General features: G+C 41.2%; 1 protein-coding gene across 1 annotated transcript in view; it reads right to left on the bottom strand.

Moving 5' to 3' along the window:
• Window positions 1-19,353, bottom strand: part of FBXW8 (F-box and WD repeat domain containing 8) — a 154,693-nt gene that overhangs the window by 92,399 nt on the left and 42,941 nt on the right. The window contains exon 3 of the mRNA XM_075835208.1: window positions 2,854-3,018. Coding sequence (XP_075691323.1) covers window positions 2,854-3,018 — 165 coding nt within the window. The remainder of the gene's footprint in view (window positions 1-2,853; window positions 3,019-19,353) is intronic.

The raw sequence follows: 19,353 nt of genomic DNA, 5'->3' as shown, positions 1-19,353 counted from the left end.
CACCCTTCTCAAATATTATAATCTCATAAGGAGCACAGCAATACTATGTAAAAGGAGAGATCCTGTTCATGTCAACATTACAGCACTGAACAGCACTAGGGTTACAAACAGGATACAAGTAGGCTGACTATCCCAAAAGCAAAGAAAAGCAGCTGTAGCTTGTTAGCACCAACAGGACTCTAAAAAGTCTCCAAAAAGGTGCTGAAAAAGTAAATAAAAGCTAACATATATATGATATTGGTGATGACATGCCTAACTGAATATATTGAGGAACTTAGGCTCTGTTCACACGTGTTCCTTTCTGTCACGAGTCCGTTCCTCTTTGACAGCCAGGAAAGAGTACCATGCTGGGTATTTGAACTAGTAAATAAAAAAAAGGAGAACTATAATGAGAAAATGAGGATTCGGCATGGATTGTCACAGAGCCTGTGGGTTAATCTGTCACAGGACCAGCAGAGGGCAGTGTGAACCCACCTTGTCACCAAGGACTAAAAAGGGGAGCAGAGTCTAAGGGTATTCCTGGTCTTCACCCTTTAACCCCTGGACAGGGATCTTGGCTTTGTTGCAGGAGAACCCCAGGACGCTACCCAGAGTAGTCTCCCTAGGTGACGGCCACAATAACAGGTGAAGTGTCAAAAAGCATGATCTGGTATAGCAAAAAGGTCAGGGTAGGCTGCAAGGTACAAAACAGGTAACGTAGTTAATGGTCAGGGCAGTTGGCAGTAGTTTGGCACGGGTAACACAGCAAAAGGTTAGGGCAGGCGTCAGAACGCATGGTCAAGATACAGGATGTGGTCAAAAACAAGGGAAATCAAATAAATAAGATAGCGGATACTCTAGGAAGACTGGGAACCCTTGAAGAACCAAATTGCTCTGGCAAAGAGCATAACAGTTGGAGGAACTAAAATACCCAGAATAGCTGGGTTAAAATAATTTTGGTGTGCGCTGGCCCTTTCAAAAAGCAAGCGTGCCAAGACCTAGGGCATATTGCGGGCAGCAAAATAACCTGCTAGACGCGGGCGTCAGAGTAAAGGCGCGGAGCCGAGAAGGAGAACGCTGAGCAGAGGTAGGGGAATGGCCTGAGGCGGCCATAACTGGAAAAAACGAAAGTGGGGGTCTATCGTTTTGAATGGGAGAATAGCTTTGACTGATTTTGCGACGGGGATTCGAATGCAAATGTGAAAAGATCCTGAAGACTGCTTTAATTAGTGTGTCTGGAATTATTATAGAAGTCACATTTATATATTGAATGTAATCGGTCTACGAAACCAATATACAATCTTTGACATTACCGTATAATCGTAGCTGCTACTTCAACCACTTACTCTTTAAATCAACTTTATTTGTAGATGGATTGAAAATTTCAGTTGAAAGGAAAATGTAAGTTGACAATGAATAAAATGGACAGATCCATGGAATCGTATCAACAATTCACAGATATTCAGTGTATGATGCCATTTCTACAAATTACCAGATGCTTAAAATGCAAGTATGAACCTGGGAAGCATCGCTGCTACATGCCATTTAATTGAAATAATTGATTTTAAAATTCAACTTTCCATAATCTCTTTAAAGCCCCTTAGCAACTTGAGGCAGGATTCACACAATATAAGCCTGCTTGCTATCCAACCTGCTGTTAAAACATATGTGAATAAAACAATAATAAGGGATATCTAGTTCTGATCTTCCACAAAATAATTACCAACATCAAAGCTGAATAAGACTGAAAAATATTCCTCAAAGCGATTCTCTGAAAAGGCAAGGAAAAAAAAAAAAGAAACCTTCATAAAATTTTAATGAAATATTAATAAAGTCTCGCTGATACATCACATGTCCCTAGGGAGTGGCTTGAAATTGGCAACACTTGATGTGGGATATGCTTAATGCTTCATTGGGAACAAAATCACATTATGCAGAACATGTGTTAGGTTCTGCCAAATTCAGGAGGTCCCTGCGGGTGGGAAATATGTTGGAGAAAGTGCAGTTGTTTGCTTATGATAAAAGTTTCAACACAAAGTGCTATGGACATGTATATATAAGAGAGGATTTACTATGTCTAAACTTCTACAAAATGCATCGTCTTATTTACCATTGGTTGACTACAATGTAATCGGCCAGAACAATCTATAGATAACAATCTCGTGGAACCTGTCCGGGCGTATGATTTTACATGACAGGTCAGACAGTAATAATAATAATTATTATTATTTAAAAAAAATTAAACAAATCATTGGATGACATCACTAATTCAAGTAGTGCCACCTTGAATCATGTAGTCAAAACAAGTCAACCGCAACAGTTTCTTCAAAGCAGCAACGTCATCCTTGGGTTTGCATGCAGGAAGGAGATCCTTGACATAGTACAACTCAAAAACAATCATCAATATTCCGCACACCATAGTACTTTGTACCTGGGCTTGCACAGATCACAGGGTGACTATTGGTATTTACATGTGGCTATTCCACTATATACAACAAGCATTTTTATGTACCACATCACGACCCTCATTCCACTTAGACTGTAAGTTCTAGTGCAGCACCCTCTCCTTGTATCTCATTGGTTGTACAAGGTTTAGGGGAATAAATTGTGACATAATCCATTAATTTCTACTGTACTCAGATCAGCATGTCAAGGGAATGTTCAATTCAGTTTCTGACTTCATAGAATAAGTTGCAGAAGTTCAACAATCCCTCATTTCAGTGACTATCCCCACTATATATGGCCTCTAAACAAACAAAACGGTTATTTATTCTGGTGAGAACAGCAGGGTTAGCAGTTTAGCTCAGCAAGAGATTAGTTTTGGAGCGTGTAATGTCTTTTACAGAATTGTGCTCACAGAGTGGTGCAAGGTACCTTCCAGTTCGTCCTCAGCATGCTCTCCCGAGTGCGTCTTTCCTTCAAAGCTTCCTTCCAAGACGAGCATGCTGTAACTTGTCGGTCAGTCAGGTGCCCTTCACGTTGGCACATGCGGTACCACAACATCTCATCTTCAGAAAGAACCCTCCAAGCCTTGCTTACCTAAAGAAAATCGAAAGGATGAGGCAAAGAAAAAAATACTTGGCTTATTTGGATCACATAGTAATGATGAATAATGCAAGACTTAAAACTGATCTTGTTCCTAAGAGTGTTCAACCTTTCTTATAATCCATGAGACATAAAAAGATGAAATGACTTCAGGGAGTTTTACACAGGACGATTATCGTGCGGACGAGCGTTAATATAACGCACGTTGGCGATAATTGCCCTGTGTAAAACAGGGGAACGATCAGCAGATGAACAATCATCTGCTGGTCGTATCGTTTTAAAAAAGTGAAATATTATCTTTGTCGGCAGCACATCCCCCTGTGTAAACAGGGAGACGCGCTGCCGACATGATAATAATGTATGGGGACGAGCGATCGGAGTAACGACTGCTCGCCCCATCCATAGCTCCGTGTGACAAGAGCAAACGAGCGCCGATCAACGATGTTGATGGTGTAAAAGGGCCTTTAGTCTGGAGCGCACTCTGTGTTTAATAGATGTCAGATTTGAAGTTGAAACACTTGTGACTTACAATACTTGCCATCAGAAAGTAAGTAACTTAAAATTCTTAGCAGAATCTCTGTACTGTCAAATTCGGACACTGTGGCTATCTGCTTAGAATGGTTTTAGGCCCCATGCACACGAACGTGCTTTTGCGGCCGCAATTCCCCTGAAAATCCACGGGAGAATTGCGGCCCCATTCATTTCAACGGGCCCATGCCCACGACCGTAGTTTCCACGGTCCGTGCATGGTCCAGGAGCCTGGACCGCAAGAAGAACGGACATATCTTATTACGGCCATGTTTTGCGGTCCAGGCTCATAGAAAATAATGCACGCGGCCATGTGCATAGCCCGCGATTTGCGGGACGGCTCGCGGGTGACACTCCACGGCCGGACAACCCGAAAAATCATGGCCGTGCACATGGCTACGGTCGTGTGCATAAGGCCTTACTTGGATGTAATGCGACCGCAGCACCTTGACCCCTAAAGTTCTACTGAACAAAACTTAGTTTAAAGAGGCTCTGTCACCAGATTATCAAATCCCTATCTCCTATTGCATGTGATCGGCGCTGCAATGTAGATAACAGAACATTTTTAGTTTTTTTTTAAACGATCATTTTTGGCCAAGTTATGAGCAATTTTATATTTATGCAAATGAGCCTTTCTAATGGACAACTGGGAGTGTTTTCTCTTATTTCCAACTGGGCGTGTATTGTGTTTTTAGCAACTGGGCGTGTTTACTTCTTTCACTGCACAATCACACTGAGCTGTGGATCATGCTGGGCTGGAATAATGAGAAGTGTAGGACACTGATTGGTCACTGATTGGTCAGCCTCATACACTCCTCTGTACAACACCCAGTTGGTAAAAAGTAAAAACACACCCAGTTGTCCATTGAGAAACTCATTAGCATAAATCTAAACTAGCTCATAACTTGCTCAAAATAAAAACCACTGCTGTTATCTACATTACAGCGCCGATCAGGTTATGTAGGAGATAGGGCACTTATAATCTGGTGACAGAGCCTCTTTAAAGTTGGGTACTATGGTTATCTAAGTTTGGCCAAGAAGTACAGTGGTGCCCATAAGACAGATCTTAAAGAGGATCTGTCAGTAGTTTAGTAATGCCCCATCTCCTAGCTGATCTAATAGGCGCTGTCACACTGATAATGATAGTGAAAATTGTGGTTTTTGAATCTAAATATGCAAATGAGGCTATACTAGACAAGTGGGTATCAACACCAGTGATTATCCTGAGGTGGAGCTACCTCACAGCCTCTGACGCTGTCCTATCAGCATGAAGCTGCTTCACACGCAGTATGAGAGACTGAGGCTGGAGGGAAGGGGGATCAATTCAAAAAGCCATATCTCTGGCTGTGGACGACCTAGAACAGTGGTTCTGGTAGCATATGAAAGATGAGATTCTAACTGTGAAACATCCAGAAGTACCACCAGTTAAAAACACAGGAATGGAAGTTGTATACTATATGATCACGCGGTGTTGCTGGACTGGGAAGAGGAGAACTGTATGACACTGATTGGACAGCGTCATACAGAAAACATTACACCACCCAGATGGAAAAGAAAGGGTTACCTCCCATTTGGCAAGTATAGCCAAATTAGCATATTTAGAAAAATGCACATAACTTTGCAAATAATAAATGTTTTTGAAAAAAAATTACACTGTAGTTATCAGCATTATAGCGTCTATTAGATTAGTTAGGAGATAGGGCATTAATAAACTAGTGACAAACCCTCTTTAAATCTTAAAATGCGCCAGTAATACAGCTAAGTGAAACCAGCCATGAAAAACCTATGTACCTGCAACATTCTTCTAAAACGTACAATGTTAGATTAAATGATCACTATTATTGATATGCATATTTTTACATCAATCAACCCAATCATTCATTAAGGACTGCTCTTTTTTTCTGGCCTTATTGCACTCATCTCCAGCCAAAAACTGAAAACTTGATTTTGTTTGGAAATTCATCATCCACCCGTGTTTCATGTTTTCTTACAAGAAGTTCTCATTCATCCTGGACAGGACCACTCCCCACCCCACCCCACATTGATTCTCTAAATAAAGACTATGGAAAGAATCAGGGCCAAATTTGCAGAGTTTTGCAACGTTCTTGTATTTACTTTACCCAAAAAGATTGCATTGAATATCTTTCATAGGATATATCTTACACCACAGATAATACACAAGGCTGGAGAGAGAAAGCAGAACATTAAAGATGCAAGCAACGTAACGCAAACTAGACACATGTTCTGGCATTGCCCTAAGTTGCTGCGATACTAAAAAAGCATTATTCAAATTCAAAGTTCGATCTATAATATATATATATACATATATATATATATATATATATATATATATATACACATATACACACTAGTATAGAAAACACGTTACACGGGTTTACTAGCAAAAGTAATGCAGTGGTCTGTTATATATATATATATATATATATATATATATATATATATATATAAATAAATAAATATAAATGCTCCCCATAGCTGCCCCCGCACCGTATAATGCCCACCATTGCTGCCCCCACACAGTATAATGCCCCCCACATCAGCTCCTCCCACAGTATAATGCCCCTCATAGCTGCCCCCCACAGTATAATGTCCGTCCCTCATAGCTGCCCCCAAAGTATAATGTCCCTTATAGCTGCCCCCAAAGTATAATGCCCCTCGTAGCTGCCCCACAGTATAATGCCCCCCATAGCTGCCCCCCACAGTATAATGTCCGTCCCTCATAGCTGCCCCCGAAGTATAATGTCCCTTATAGCTGCCCCCACAGTATAATGCCCCTCGTAGCTGCCCCACAGTATAATGCCCCCCATAGCTTCACCCACACAGTATAATGTCCCCCATAGCTGCCCCCACACAGTATAATACCCACTATAGTTTCCCCCACACAGTATAATGCCCCCATAGCTTCCCCCACACAGAATAATGCCCCCCATAGCTGCCCCCACACAGCATAATGCTCTCCATAGCTGCCCCCACAGTATAATGCCCCCCCATACACAGTATAATGGCCCCATATATACGGACCAAATAGAAAAATAATAAAACATACATACTTACCTATCTCCGTTCCCACGACGGGTGGAGGATCCTTTGCCTCCTCTGCACTGTGCTCAGTGTGCTGTGAGCAGCTCGGCAAGGCAGGCGCGATTTAGTGACGTCATCGCGCCTGTCTCCACCGAGTCACTCACATCGCACAGACCGGAGGAGGAGGAGAAGGATCCTCCACCCGGCAGGGGGAACAGGGATAGGCAAGTATGTATATATTATACTTTGTATGGGGGGGGGGGGCATTATAGCTACGCCACTAATCACTCACATCTCCTTCCTCAGTCTTCTGGCTGTGGGCGGAGCTAACTGGCGGTTGGGCTGTGGGTTGAGCTCTACGTGGGCGGAGCTCTATGTGAGCTTCGGACACCACGTCCTTCTCGGTTATATGATAGATATATACAATGCATTCGAAAAGTCTTCAGACCCTTTCAATTTTTTCACAATTTGTTATTTTGTGGCCTCGTGCTAAAATTTAAAAAAAAGTTTTTCCCCCATCATTCTGCACTCAATACCCCATAATGACAAAGTGAAAACAGAATGTCAGTAACCCTTACTAATTTATTGAAAAGGAAAAACGAAAATATTGCATTGATAGAAGTATTCAGACCCTTTACTCAGTATTTAGTTGAAGCACCTTTGGCAGTGATAACAGTCTCCAGTTTTCTTGGGTATGATGCCATAAGGTTTGCACTCCTGGATTTGGGGATTTTCTGCCATTCTTCTCTGCAGATCCTCCCAATCTCAAGCTCTGTCAGGTTGAATGGGGACCATCGGTGGATAGCCATTTTCAGGTCTCTCCAGAGATGTTCGATTGGCTTCAAGTCAGGGCTCTGGCTGGGCCACTCAAGGACATTCACAGAGTAGTCCCTAAGCCATTCCTGTGTTGACTTTTTCATTATGGAGAATGATCGGGAAAAACTTGATTTTTTTATATTATTTTTGCACAAACACAACAAAGTGTGAAAAAAGTTAAAGGGTCTGAAGACTTTCCAAATGCACTGTACACAAACACATATCAATAAGTACCTGTATATTAGGTTCTGATAATTGGCTCTTTTAATTCTAAAATAATGATCCTAAAGGGACTTTCATGGCCAGACGACTCATTGGAAGTCTCCTAAAGCCCCACCATTTTAAGCCTGGATAGGGCTCATGAACGTACTGTCAATCTCTGAGAAAATGTTCCAAAAGAAATATTATTATGAATATTGGCATCCTTGTAAAATCATAAGATTGAAGGTTAATAATCAAATATTGATCTTTTTTTTTTCCCCCTTTTTTCTTCTTCCTTCTCTAACCTCTATTTAGGTAATGGGATTGGGTGGCTATTGGGGTTTAGGGATGTGTAAACAAAAATGTAACCATATCAAAATAATGTTTTTAACCCCTTCCCGGCATCCACCGTATATATACGGCCCTGTCTGGAAGGGGTTCCCGCAAAACGTGATACTATTATGCTACGGTGATAGTGTGGACTCCGCTTCTGAGCCTGCACTATCACCGACGGGTATCAGCTGTGTGTTACAGCTGACATCCTGCTGTAATGGCCAGGACCGGAAACTAGTCTCCGATCTGGCCGATTAACCCCTCAATAGAGATCGCAGCATCTGAGGGGTTTCTAGCAACTGGCACCCCAGCGGTGCCATCGCTGGGATGACGATAGGCCTCCGGTTGCCATGCCAACTAACAAATGGCCTCGGTGTGGACTTTGTACAGAAGCCTATGAGGACCCGCCGCAGGCTCATTTAATCACCTGTGATCAGCTACTTATTTCTAACATACCCACTACTGTGGGAATCGTAAATACGAGCATGTCCCATGGACTTGGGACCGGATTTACTTATATGTGAACTATTTTAAGTCACAATTTTTGTTTCTTTTAAAACACATAAAATAAAAGTTATTTATTAGTAGATACCCTATACCAGTGAAATTACGCCATTATTATAGCCTCTTAGTATGCCCTGATGTACTCCGCATAGCTTACATATGCCCCCACATTATAAACTGAAATACCAGTAAAACTCCAAACAAAAAACTACCACCAAGAAAAATCCAAGCTCCAAATGGCGGTCCTTCCCTTCTAAGCCCTACAGTGTGCCCAAACAGCAGTTTACGCCCACATGTAAGGCATTGCCATACCGGGGAGAACCCGCTTAACAATTTATGGGGTAACATTCTCCAGTGACACAAGCTGGGCACAACATATTGAGCGGAATAAAGGGCATATCGGTAGAAAAATTATAATTTTCACTTTGCATCATCCACTGCGTATTAATTTCTGAAAAACACCTGTAGGGTGAATGCTCTACTAGGTGTGTAATTTCTAAAATGGGGTCACTTTTTTCTAGCTATGACCAAGGATGTTTATCCGAAATGCGCAAGCGAAACCTGTGTTCCTTGGTAATGCCATGGATGTTTTAAATGTTGAAATAAAGAAGCAAAGATTTTATACATTGCCGTGGATTTGTATCGCTGGCATTTCTCCCTCTATCCCTGTGTGTGTCCTGCTCTGTACTTAGCCGTGCCTGATACTGCCGTGTGTTAATTGTGGATCGGTGTTTGTTTGGAGGTGAGCTGGCTATTTACCTTATTGCCACTTTTTTATTGGTACGTCTGGGGTTTCGCAAATGTTACATGTTGCCCGCAAACCATTCCAGCAAAATCTAGGCTCCAAAAGTAAAAAAAATGCTCCTTTTCTTCTGAACCCTCCCATATGTCCAAACAGCAGTTTATAACCACATATGGGGTATTGCCATACTCGGGAGACATTGCTTTACAAATGTTGGGGTGTTTTTTCTTCTGTATTCCTTATGAAAATGAAAACTACTGAAGCGACATATTATTGGGAACATTTTTTTTATTTTAACGGCTGAATTCCAGCAAAAAATGCTTGGGAGTCAAAATTCTCACTATACCCCTAGATGATTCTTCAAGGGGTGTAGTTTCCCAAATGGAGTCACTTTTGGGGGGGGTTTCCACTGTACTAGTACTACAGGGGCTCAGCAAATGCAACATGGTGCCCACAAACCATTCCAAAAACGAAATGGTGCACCTTCCCCTCTCAGCCCCACCCTGTGTCCAAACAGCATGTCATGACTGCATATGGGGTATTGCCATACTCGGGAGAAATTGCTTTACAAATGTTAGGGTGCTTAAATATATATTTTTATTTTCACGGCCTACCTCCAATAATTTCTTTAAAAAACCTTTGGTGTCAAAATGCTCACTATACTCCTAAATAATTTCCTTGATGGGTGTAGTTTACCAAATGGGGTCACTTGTGGGGGCTTCCACTGTTTTGGCCCCTCTGGAGCTTTGCAAATGTGACAAGGCCTCCGCAAACCATTCCGGCTAAACATGAGCACCAAAAGCCAAAATGGTGCTCCTTCCCTTCGGAGCCCTTTCGAGTTTCCAAAGCCGTTTATGACCACATATGGGGTATTGCTGTACTCGGGAGAATTTTTTTTACAAATGTAGGGGTGCTTTTTTGCTTTTAGTCCTTGTGGAAATTAAAAAATGTGTACGTTGTAGTGGGAAAAGTTTTTTTTCATTTTCACAGCCCAATTCTAATAAAATCTATGAAACACCTGTGCGGTCAAAATGCTCACTACACACCTAGATAAATTCCTTGTGGGGTGTGGTTTCCAAAATGGGGTATTTTTTGAAGTGTTGCCTTTGGTTTGGTACCACACGACCTCTTCAAACCTGACATGGTGCCTAAAATATAATCTAATAAAAAGGCGGTCCCAAAATCCACTAGGTGCTCCTTTGCTTCTGAGGCCGGTGCTTCAGTCCATTAGCACACTAGGGCCACATGTGGGATATTTCTAAAAACAGCAGAATCTGAGTAATACATTTATAGTTGTATTTCTCTGGTAAAACCTTCTGTGTTACCAAAAAAAAAATGGATTAAAAATGAATTTCAGCAAAAAAAGAAAAATGAAATTTGTAAATTTCACCTCTACTTTGCTTTAATTCCTGTGAAACACGTAAAGAGTTAAGAAACTTTTCTAAATGCGGTTTTGAATACCTTGAGGGGTAACGTTTTTAAAATGGGACGATTTATGGGGGTTTGCAAAATATGGGCCCCTCAAAGCCACTTCAGATCTGAACTGGTAAAAATAGCCTTTTGAAATTTTCATGAAAATGTGAGAGATCGCTGCTAAAGTTCTAAGCCTTGTAACGTCCTAGAAAAATAAAAGTATTTTCAAAAACCGATGCCAAACTAACGTAGACACATGGAAAATGTTAATTAGCAACTATGTTGTGTGGTATTACGATCGGTCTTACAAGCAGATACATTTACATTTATAAAAATGAAAATTTTTGCGCAACATTTTGGTGTTTTTCACAATTAAATACTGAATGTATCGACCAAATTTTACCACTAATAAAGTCCAAGTGTCAATGATATGAAGCAGAGGAGACGGAGAAGAATGAGAAAACTTTTTTTTGCTGTTTACATACTATGGATTTTCAATCAAGGCAGAAAAGTCCCAGAGGGAATGGACATAGTGACCATTACATAATCTTTCCGAGAAGCTCGGGTAGAAGAGTTAACCAGCAAAACCCTGATGTATGTTGGTTATAACTTAATGCACAAGAATTGGCAGGGAGCTACCCTGTAAGAGCATTGAAGAGCCAGGCTCAGCTGTATGAAGTCTCTAATAAAACCCTCTTCAGCATTTTCGTTCATGGCACCACTGAGATTTCGTGTGTAGAGTATAAAAAGCCACTGGCATCCTGTCAGATTTATCAGCTTCTTGAGACACTAGGAGGTTCATGTAAGGCTTCATGTGGAACAACAATGATTTCATCCCACACAAATCTAATATCCTGTAAATAAGCCTTTGTGTATTTTTAATATGAAATATTTTCTTTGTAAAAGAAATATAAGCCAATCTGGATTAGAAATAGAAAACCACTGGGAGCATAATAATAGCAATATTACTGAAGTTTTATGCAATGTCTTGGTTCGTGAACTGCAGCAACTTTTTATGAGCTGTAAGTGGCCACATTCCTAAAAAAAAAACTCGGCTATGTCTAGTCTATGGTCAATCATTATCGGCACGCTATATTTTAGGTTCCTGTAGCACCAGATCCTCTCCGCCTGCCAGCATTAATCCTCCCTCAAGCCGTTTCACGTGTATATTTCTACAATAAACTAAGAAGAAATTAAGGAGGAGGAATTAAATTGAGTCAACGCGTTTTGAACAAACATGAGAAAAAATAAATGCAACTAAAAAATAAGAATAAGGAGCATTACTGCACATATAATATAGTTTTATATTATTTTTTTCACTTAACGCCATCACTGCTAAAGAAATATAAAACAAGTCAGCACTTCATCTAGTCTCTTCCTTAGGCCCCATGCACACGAACGTATTTTTTCCCGTCTATAAATACTGGCGTAAATACGGGTCCTTTGTCACTCGTATTCCACCAGTATTTACGGACCCGTGCCCGTAAATATGGGTCCGTTGTCACCCGTATTTACGGACCCGTTTTCTCTGCTATATTGTACAGCAGTAATCGGCAGCCCCTTCTCTCTATCAGTGCTGAATAGAGAGAAGGGGTAGCCCTTTCTGGCAGAGTTTCCGCAGCGGAACGAAGCGATTGAAAGTAAAAGAAGTTCATACGTACCCCGGCCGTTGTCTTGGTGACGCGTCCCTCTTTTGACATCCAGTCCGACCTCCCTGGATGACGCGGCAGTCCATGTGACCGCTGCAGCCTGTGATTGGCTGCAGCGGTCACATGGGCTGAAACGTTATCCCAGGAGGCCGGACTGGAGGAAGAAGCAGGGAGTTCTGGGTAAGTATTAACTTTTTTTTGTTGCAGGTTTTTACGCACTGTCCAGCGGTAGTCACTGTCCAGGGGGCTGAAAGAGTTAATGCCGATCAGTGCAGCCCCTTCTCTCTATCCCGCACTGATTGTTTAACTCTTTCAGCACCCTGTACATTGACTATCCCCTGATGTCACCTAGCAACGCTCCTGTAATTACGGGTGCACATACGTAGCCACCCATAATTACGGGAGCCCCATAGACTTCTATCGGCCTGTCCGTGACGTAATTATTGCCAGAAACAGGACACGTTCTATATTTTTCAACGGCCCGGGCACCTTCCCATAAGCAAACTGGAAGGTACCGGTGGCCAATAGAAATCTATGGGCCCGTAATTACGGGCGTTTTTACGTTCGTGTGCATGGGGCATTACACCAACTTTGGATTTACCTGAATATTTCCAAAGTGCCCTGCTTCCCCCAAGTATCATGTTAACTCCGATGTCACTTTTCCTTCAGTCACTAGTGACGTGCTCTATACCGATCACTTGGGCTAGGAGCGGAAAGTCCTAGCTCTACATACACTAATGACATTTTCTTTCGGGAGCATGTATTTTCACAGCGGGTGAACGTGAATGTGCGGACCATCGCTGTACTTTCTTTACTATGCATGCATGATTGATGCAGCAGTGCTCGCCCTGCTCTCTTGTACAGATTTATTAGCGCATTTGCTGATCTGTTTAGTCAGTACAGGAGGCAGGCAAGCAAAGCAGGACGCTGAAGTAAAGAAACATACCCAGCAAGACTTGTAAACAAATGGCGCAAAACAGGAATGCGAGTGACGGTAAATAACACATTTTTGTTACTGGAATATGGTCAACAAGTTCTGTAGAGTAGATGAAATTGATTTTTCTATGGGATCTCGGAAAACCCCTTAAAATGCTAGAAAATAAGGGCTACAGCTTAGATCTTGGTATATTGAATCTTAGCTTTCAAATTGTACCAGGCTTTAGGAGTAATATTTTAGGCACAACACTCGTTCAGAATAGTCGAGAAATATAAAAAAAAAATTACTTCACGGTTTTGTGTCATTTTTGAGCCTTCTGGTGACCCCGGGAAGGGGGATACAGCAACTTTTCTTCAGGGTACCAGTGAGAGGATACATTCAATGCGGTCTTTTATTTCTCACGACAGGTCTCACTACACGGAGGAGAAGATGAACAGTTGCACATATAGTTATCCCCTGCTCCTAATCAGACCATTTGTCGACTCTGTGGCTCGGATGTTTACCGGCATCTGGATCATTGAGACTTTCGGTCTATTTAGCTCTGGTGATTATGTAAAAATACATGAAGGAAGACATAGGTATACATTTTTATTTTTTGGAGCTGTAGTGCGTTTCAGGCTCTGCTTGGGTCAGATATTTAGCCATGACTTTTTAATAAATGGTTTACACAATCTTAAGCTTTGATGCAAAATTGCATGAAGACGACCATGAGTGTGAAGAGCTGGGTGGCATTTTTAAAGTCACTTTAGTGAAGTGTTACAAGAAATTTTCATATCCATAATATAAAGAAAAGCCAACCTGCTAAGAAGTTAGCCCCTTGACATCGCAGCTATTCTTTTTATTTGTTGTTTTGCTTTTTCTGCATTTTTTCATCACTTCTGAGGGCCATGACTTTTATTTTTCTGTCAACTTAGGTGTGTGAGGGCTTTTTTTTTTTTCCGCGTGAGTTGACGTTTTCATTGGTACAATTTTGGGGGACACACAACTTTTTTAATACGTTTTTTTGTTTGGTGGAATAATTAACAGACAAAACTGTTTTGTTTTTTTAGGCGTTTACCATTACCAAAAATAACATGATAATTTTAGGCTGAGTTCCCCCGGTGCAGATTTGCTGCAGATTTTGCAAGCCAAAACCAGAATTGGATCCAGGATAGCAGAACTATAAGGCTTTTCTTTATACATTCCTTCTGTTTAGGTTCTGTTTCTGGTTTTCGCTTAAAACACATGCAAAATCTGCAGCAAATCTACACTGTGGGAACGCAGCATAATCGTTTGGGTCATTATGGTCGCGGGGATACCAATTGTACATAATTTTTTAATGGAGAAAAAAAAGGTTATTTTGTGTTCATTTTTATTTTTTTAAACATTTAAGGTTCTGAAGAGAAGTGGATGATACTTCTCATCAGAACGCCCAGCTAGTAAAAGTATTAAAAACGCCCCGATGTACGCACATAATACACGCCCACTTGGACTTTTGCAAGCCTCATTTGCATAACTACAAAAATGGTCATAACTTGGCCAAAAATGCTCGTTTTTTAAAAATAAAAACGTTACTGTAATCTACATTGCAGCGCCGATCTGCTGCAATAGCAGATAGGGGATGCAAAATCTGGTGACAGAGCCTCTTTAATGTTTCTGTCAAAATAGACTAAGGAATCGATTGATCGCAGATATAAAACACTGCAATACGTCGGCTCTGCTTCTATCCATGGTCAGGCCCCTCGCTTTCATAGCAACCCTTCGGCACCCCATCACGGGGGAATAGATGGCCTCAACAACATTAATAGCAGCAGGGGTTAAATGGGAGGGATCAAAATGGTCTAATTCCAGCCATTAGAGCGAGGTGTTGGCTGTATAATACAGCTGGCACCTGCAAATGATGGCACGGCCCAGATTCTGTGCCCATGCCATGACTATGACGGACATTTACGTCATTTTGCAAGAATTGTACAATTCCCATGATGTAAACGTACATCAAAGGGCTTAAAGGTTTTCCGAGCTTATGAAAAACATAGAGTACCTATATGTGTCTGAATAGATGCCACTACAGCTCAGAAGTATTTATTTTTCATTTAATTTATGTTCCCAGTTCTGTGCAGAACTGTTGTTTTTTCATCTTTCTAGGGTTTCTGTGGGTGGGATTAAGATGGAAAACATTACAGTTCCAATGATTCTTCTCCACTCTCCCAGACATTGCCTATATTTACAGCTGCCTGCATGCCCCTCTATTACAAGGTGTAAGGTAGTGCTGTAATTACTCACTATCTACTACTGAGACACAGCTCTTCAGTTCTGCTGTTAGACTCTGAACTATCTTCTGCCCAATATATGAAACAGGAACCCCCCCCAGAGAGGGAGGGAGAGCAGTGGAGATAAGAGGCTTGTGATGTATAACGTTCCGTAATACAGGGTGGGGGGGGTAACCATGTGTTGAGTGTACGGAACATCACACAAGCAGGAAAGGAAGACCAGGAACGTGTGACTGTACGCGAGACTGGTTTACAGAGACATTTCAGCTACAGACAGTACCTTGGTAAGTGACTAATCTTAGGCTATGTTCACATATTGTTTTTTTTATTCACGTTCAGCCTTTTCCCTCTGGAAAGTTCCCAGCGCGCACACACACCAAATGTATCCGTAGGCCCCCATGCACACAGCTTATGCAAAAAGAGTGTCCTTTTGGTATATGGTGGGCCAGTATACCTCAGCATACAGTTTTATTTTAATGTATAGGAAAGTGCAGCTCCTAGCGATTTCTATACAGAGAGACACAATAAAAAAAACGTATACTGGCGCAGTATACTTTTTTAAAATGGGTGTCAAAGGCAGACGTATAACAACTTTAGAGTGGCATGCATCAGAGGCTTTCATCGGAGGTATACGTCAAGGAATACTCTCGACGTATGCTTCAGAGGGACTAAGAAACACGAGATGTGAACAGGGGCACACTGCAGTCAAACCATTTGCACACAATTTAAAGACTGGAAACATCCTTTAAAGTTAATGCATCAGAAGAAAAACAATTCTACCAAACATTTGCAGTCATTATGTATAGACAGATGGTGGAGGAACATTGTCATTACGTTACAGTAAATCAGGATGCTCCCATCTCAGTAGGTTTATTTTGCCTTGAGGAAACTGTCATACCTGTCTCTGCATGTTAACCCTTAACATATACACTAAAGCCGATCACTTCAAACCTGATAGATGCTAGACTGCTTTTCAAAATGCTGCCACTTATAACCATCTGGGAGGAAGAGAGGAAAGGCATTGAAAATGGAAAAGGATGCAAGTTTGTTGGGTGTGAGGACTAAAGTGTGATTAAGCCTGAAAAGAATCCCTGCCATCTCTTTGCTTTACTGTTTTTCGAGAGAGAAATTTGGCGAGATAGCTAACTAAGCAGGCAGGTCCCCTCCAAGGCCACTAGTACAGTTTAGGATGCCAACTCCTTAAAACTGGCCCAGTCTTTTTGAGCTCCCAAGGCCCCTTCATCTGAAATCTCTTCTAGTAAACACTCAAAAAGCAGCGGGGCATTCAGCTGAACAGAAGCGCTTTCAGCTTCTGGTAAATATAAAGGAAAAAAAGACAAACAGGGAGAGGGAAACAATGTTTTTGTGCTAGTCTCTCGTGTTGATACTTCATTATTTGTTATATGAAAACCAGCACAATGATTTATTTTTTTCTAAAACAAGACTGCGAGAAAGAGAATTTTATCACACTTACTAAATACTGAGGACGCGGCAAAAGGCATAAAGCTGGTCTGTTACCTGAATGCTTAGAAATTGTGAATATATTTTGATTATGCAGTTTCTATAGTTTAATTGTATTATAATATAGGCTCCATACAGTGGGCATAGTATTACAATAAATAGACATTAAACAGAAAACAAGACAAATCGCATTCTACAATTTCAATGACCGCTCTTTAATGGTTATCATTATGTAGAATATTTCAATGATAGGTCTGGACTGTATCATTGACACCCCTACATGATTATCAGGTTTATGTACAATGTATCTATGACACCCCCTACATGATTATCAGGTTTATGTACAATGTATCTATGACACCCCCTACATGATTATCAGGTTTATGTACAATGTATCTATGACACCCCCTACATGATTATCAGGTTTATGTACAATGTATCTATGACACCCCCTACATGATTATCAGGTTTATGTACAATGTATCTATGACACCCCCTACATGATTATCAGGTTTATGTACAATGTATCTATGACACCCCCTACATGATTATCAGGTTTATGTACAATGTATCTATGACACCCCCTACAGGATTATCAGGTTTATGTACAATGTATCTATGACACCCCCTACATGATTATCATGTAATGTAAAATGTGTCAGTGATAGGTATAGACACCTGTATGTGTTTAGCATGTTATGTACAATGTATTAGTAATAGGCCTGGATATTGCTACATAGTTGTCATGTAATGCTACTCGTATCAGTGACAGGTCTAGACACCTCTACACAGTTATGTTATGTTGTGTAGAACATTACAATCACCGGTGTGGACAAGCAAGTGCTGCATTTAGAGTAAATCATGTTTTTTCAGAAGAAAAAAAATTAACAAATCCCTGAGGAAAGGATAAGGTTTCTGTAATGACCCGGGGTAGGGAGAGGACAGGTGAGCCCTAATCTACCCACAACTCAGTCCCTGCCTACTTGCACGGCCCGTCCTAAGTGGAAAAAAAATTCAACCCAAGGGAGTATGTAGTAGCAAATCACAGCAGGAGAATAGTCAGGCAAGTCAGGGTCAATAAGTAACAGCGGTCAATCGGGTAAATAGCAGGAATCGCAGAGCCAGGAAACCAGACAATCACAGGCAAGGAACATGCTGCAAGTGAGGGTATAAATAGACCAAAGGGCGGGAGCTAGAACCGTCAGGCCAGGCTGTGATAGGTTCTCCCTCTCCTCAGCCTGCAAGCCTGAGTGGTAACAGATCGCGTCACTCTAGCAGAACTTGGAGCTGATGAGGGCTGATTAACCCCGGGCGTCGGCACAGAACCTGTGTCTGGCAAACCCTTTACAGTTTCCTAAATAATAGCCAAAATAATGTTCTGATAAGTCATAGAAACATGTGAGAAGATCACACTTTAAAACTAAACTTTTAAAATGTCATAGTGACATGTCAGAAGTTTTGATCGGTGGCGGAACAAGCACGGACGTCCCCACTGATCGCGGCAGAAGCCAAGAGAGCGGTGTATGGACTCAATAGACTTTATATTGACCCCCATGCACTGCTCTGAGGAAAGCCAATCAAAAACTAAGCTGCATAGTGTTCACCTGAGCGCTTCTGCCACTTGGTTTTAGCGATCGGAAGGGGTGTCAAAACTTCTTACCTGCCACTGAATTTCAGAACTCAAGGGCTCTTACATCCCTTAAACCCCTTTGACATTGCTCAGGCATTTCTAAAACTGTAAATATGAAGACAAATTTTTAGGTAGATCAGTGGTACAATAGTTTTCTTAGGATGTTCCGTCAGAATTCCAGTAATAGAAATCTCTCAGCAGTGTCAGCTTTACTCACTCTGCAGAGTCCTTTGATTCTGGAAATCCCTAATCTTTTCATGCGAATCTGATCAGAAGATCATTTTGATGGTATTTCCCCTTAACAGGGTTTTCCCATGATTAAATATTACATTTCTCTGGTAGATCACGCAAAAAAATTAAAATTTTGCAACTGGAATTGATTTAAAAAATGTTCCTGGGATCAGAGGACTGCTGTACCTTGTGTTTTGGAACTTTGTATGCATATTAAAATTGTATTGTTTTGTAGCACTTTCCATGTATGCTTGCTGCGAATATGTTATGTTTCTACTCTATATTGATTCAGATGAAAATCTAAATAAAAGAATGTTTAAAAAAATAAAAATGTTCCTGTGTCTCTAGATATTGCTGTTACATACTTACTATGGCACCGTCTGTTTTTTCATTTGATTCCCTCTTAGAACATCCACCTAGTGTGTTCAGTGCTGGAGAGAATTAGTCGCTTCTAGAGTGAAGATTCTTAGTTTCTAGCCTGCACAATGGCAGAAATCAATCCGCTGCTCATGTACAAGAGGATCTGCGTGGTGGGACTGAATTACTGAGGATATATGACCACCCAAGCTGGGCATATCAGGTGACTAATCCCA

Source organism: Rhinoderma darwinii, chromosome 1, assembly GCF_050947455.1.
Source record: "Rhinoderma darwinii isolate aRhiDar2 chromosome 1, aRhiDar2.hap1, whole genome shotgun sequence".
Lineage (NCBI taxonomy): Eukaryota > Metazoa > Chordata > Amphibia > Anura > Rhinodermatidae > Rhinoderma > Rhinoderma darwinii.
The sequence above is the reverse complement of the archived record's forward strand: the minus strand, read 5'-3'. Positions and strand labels throughout refer to the sequence as shown.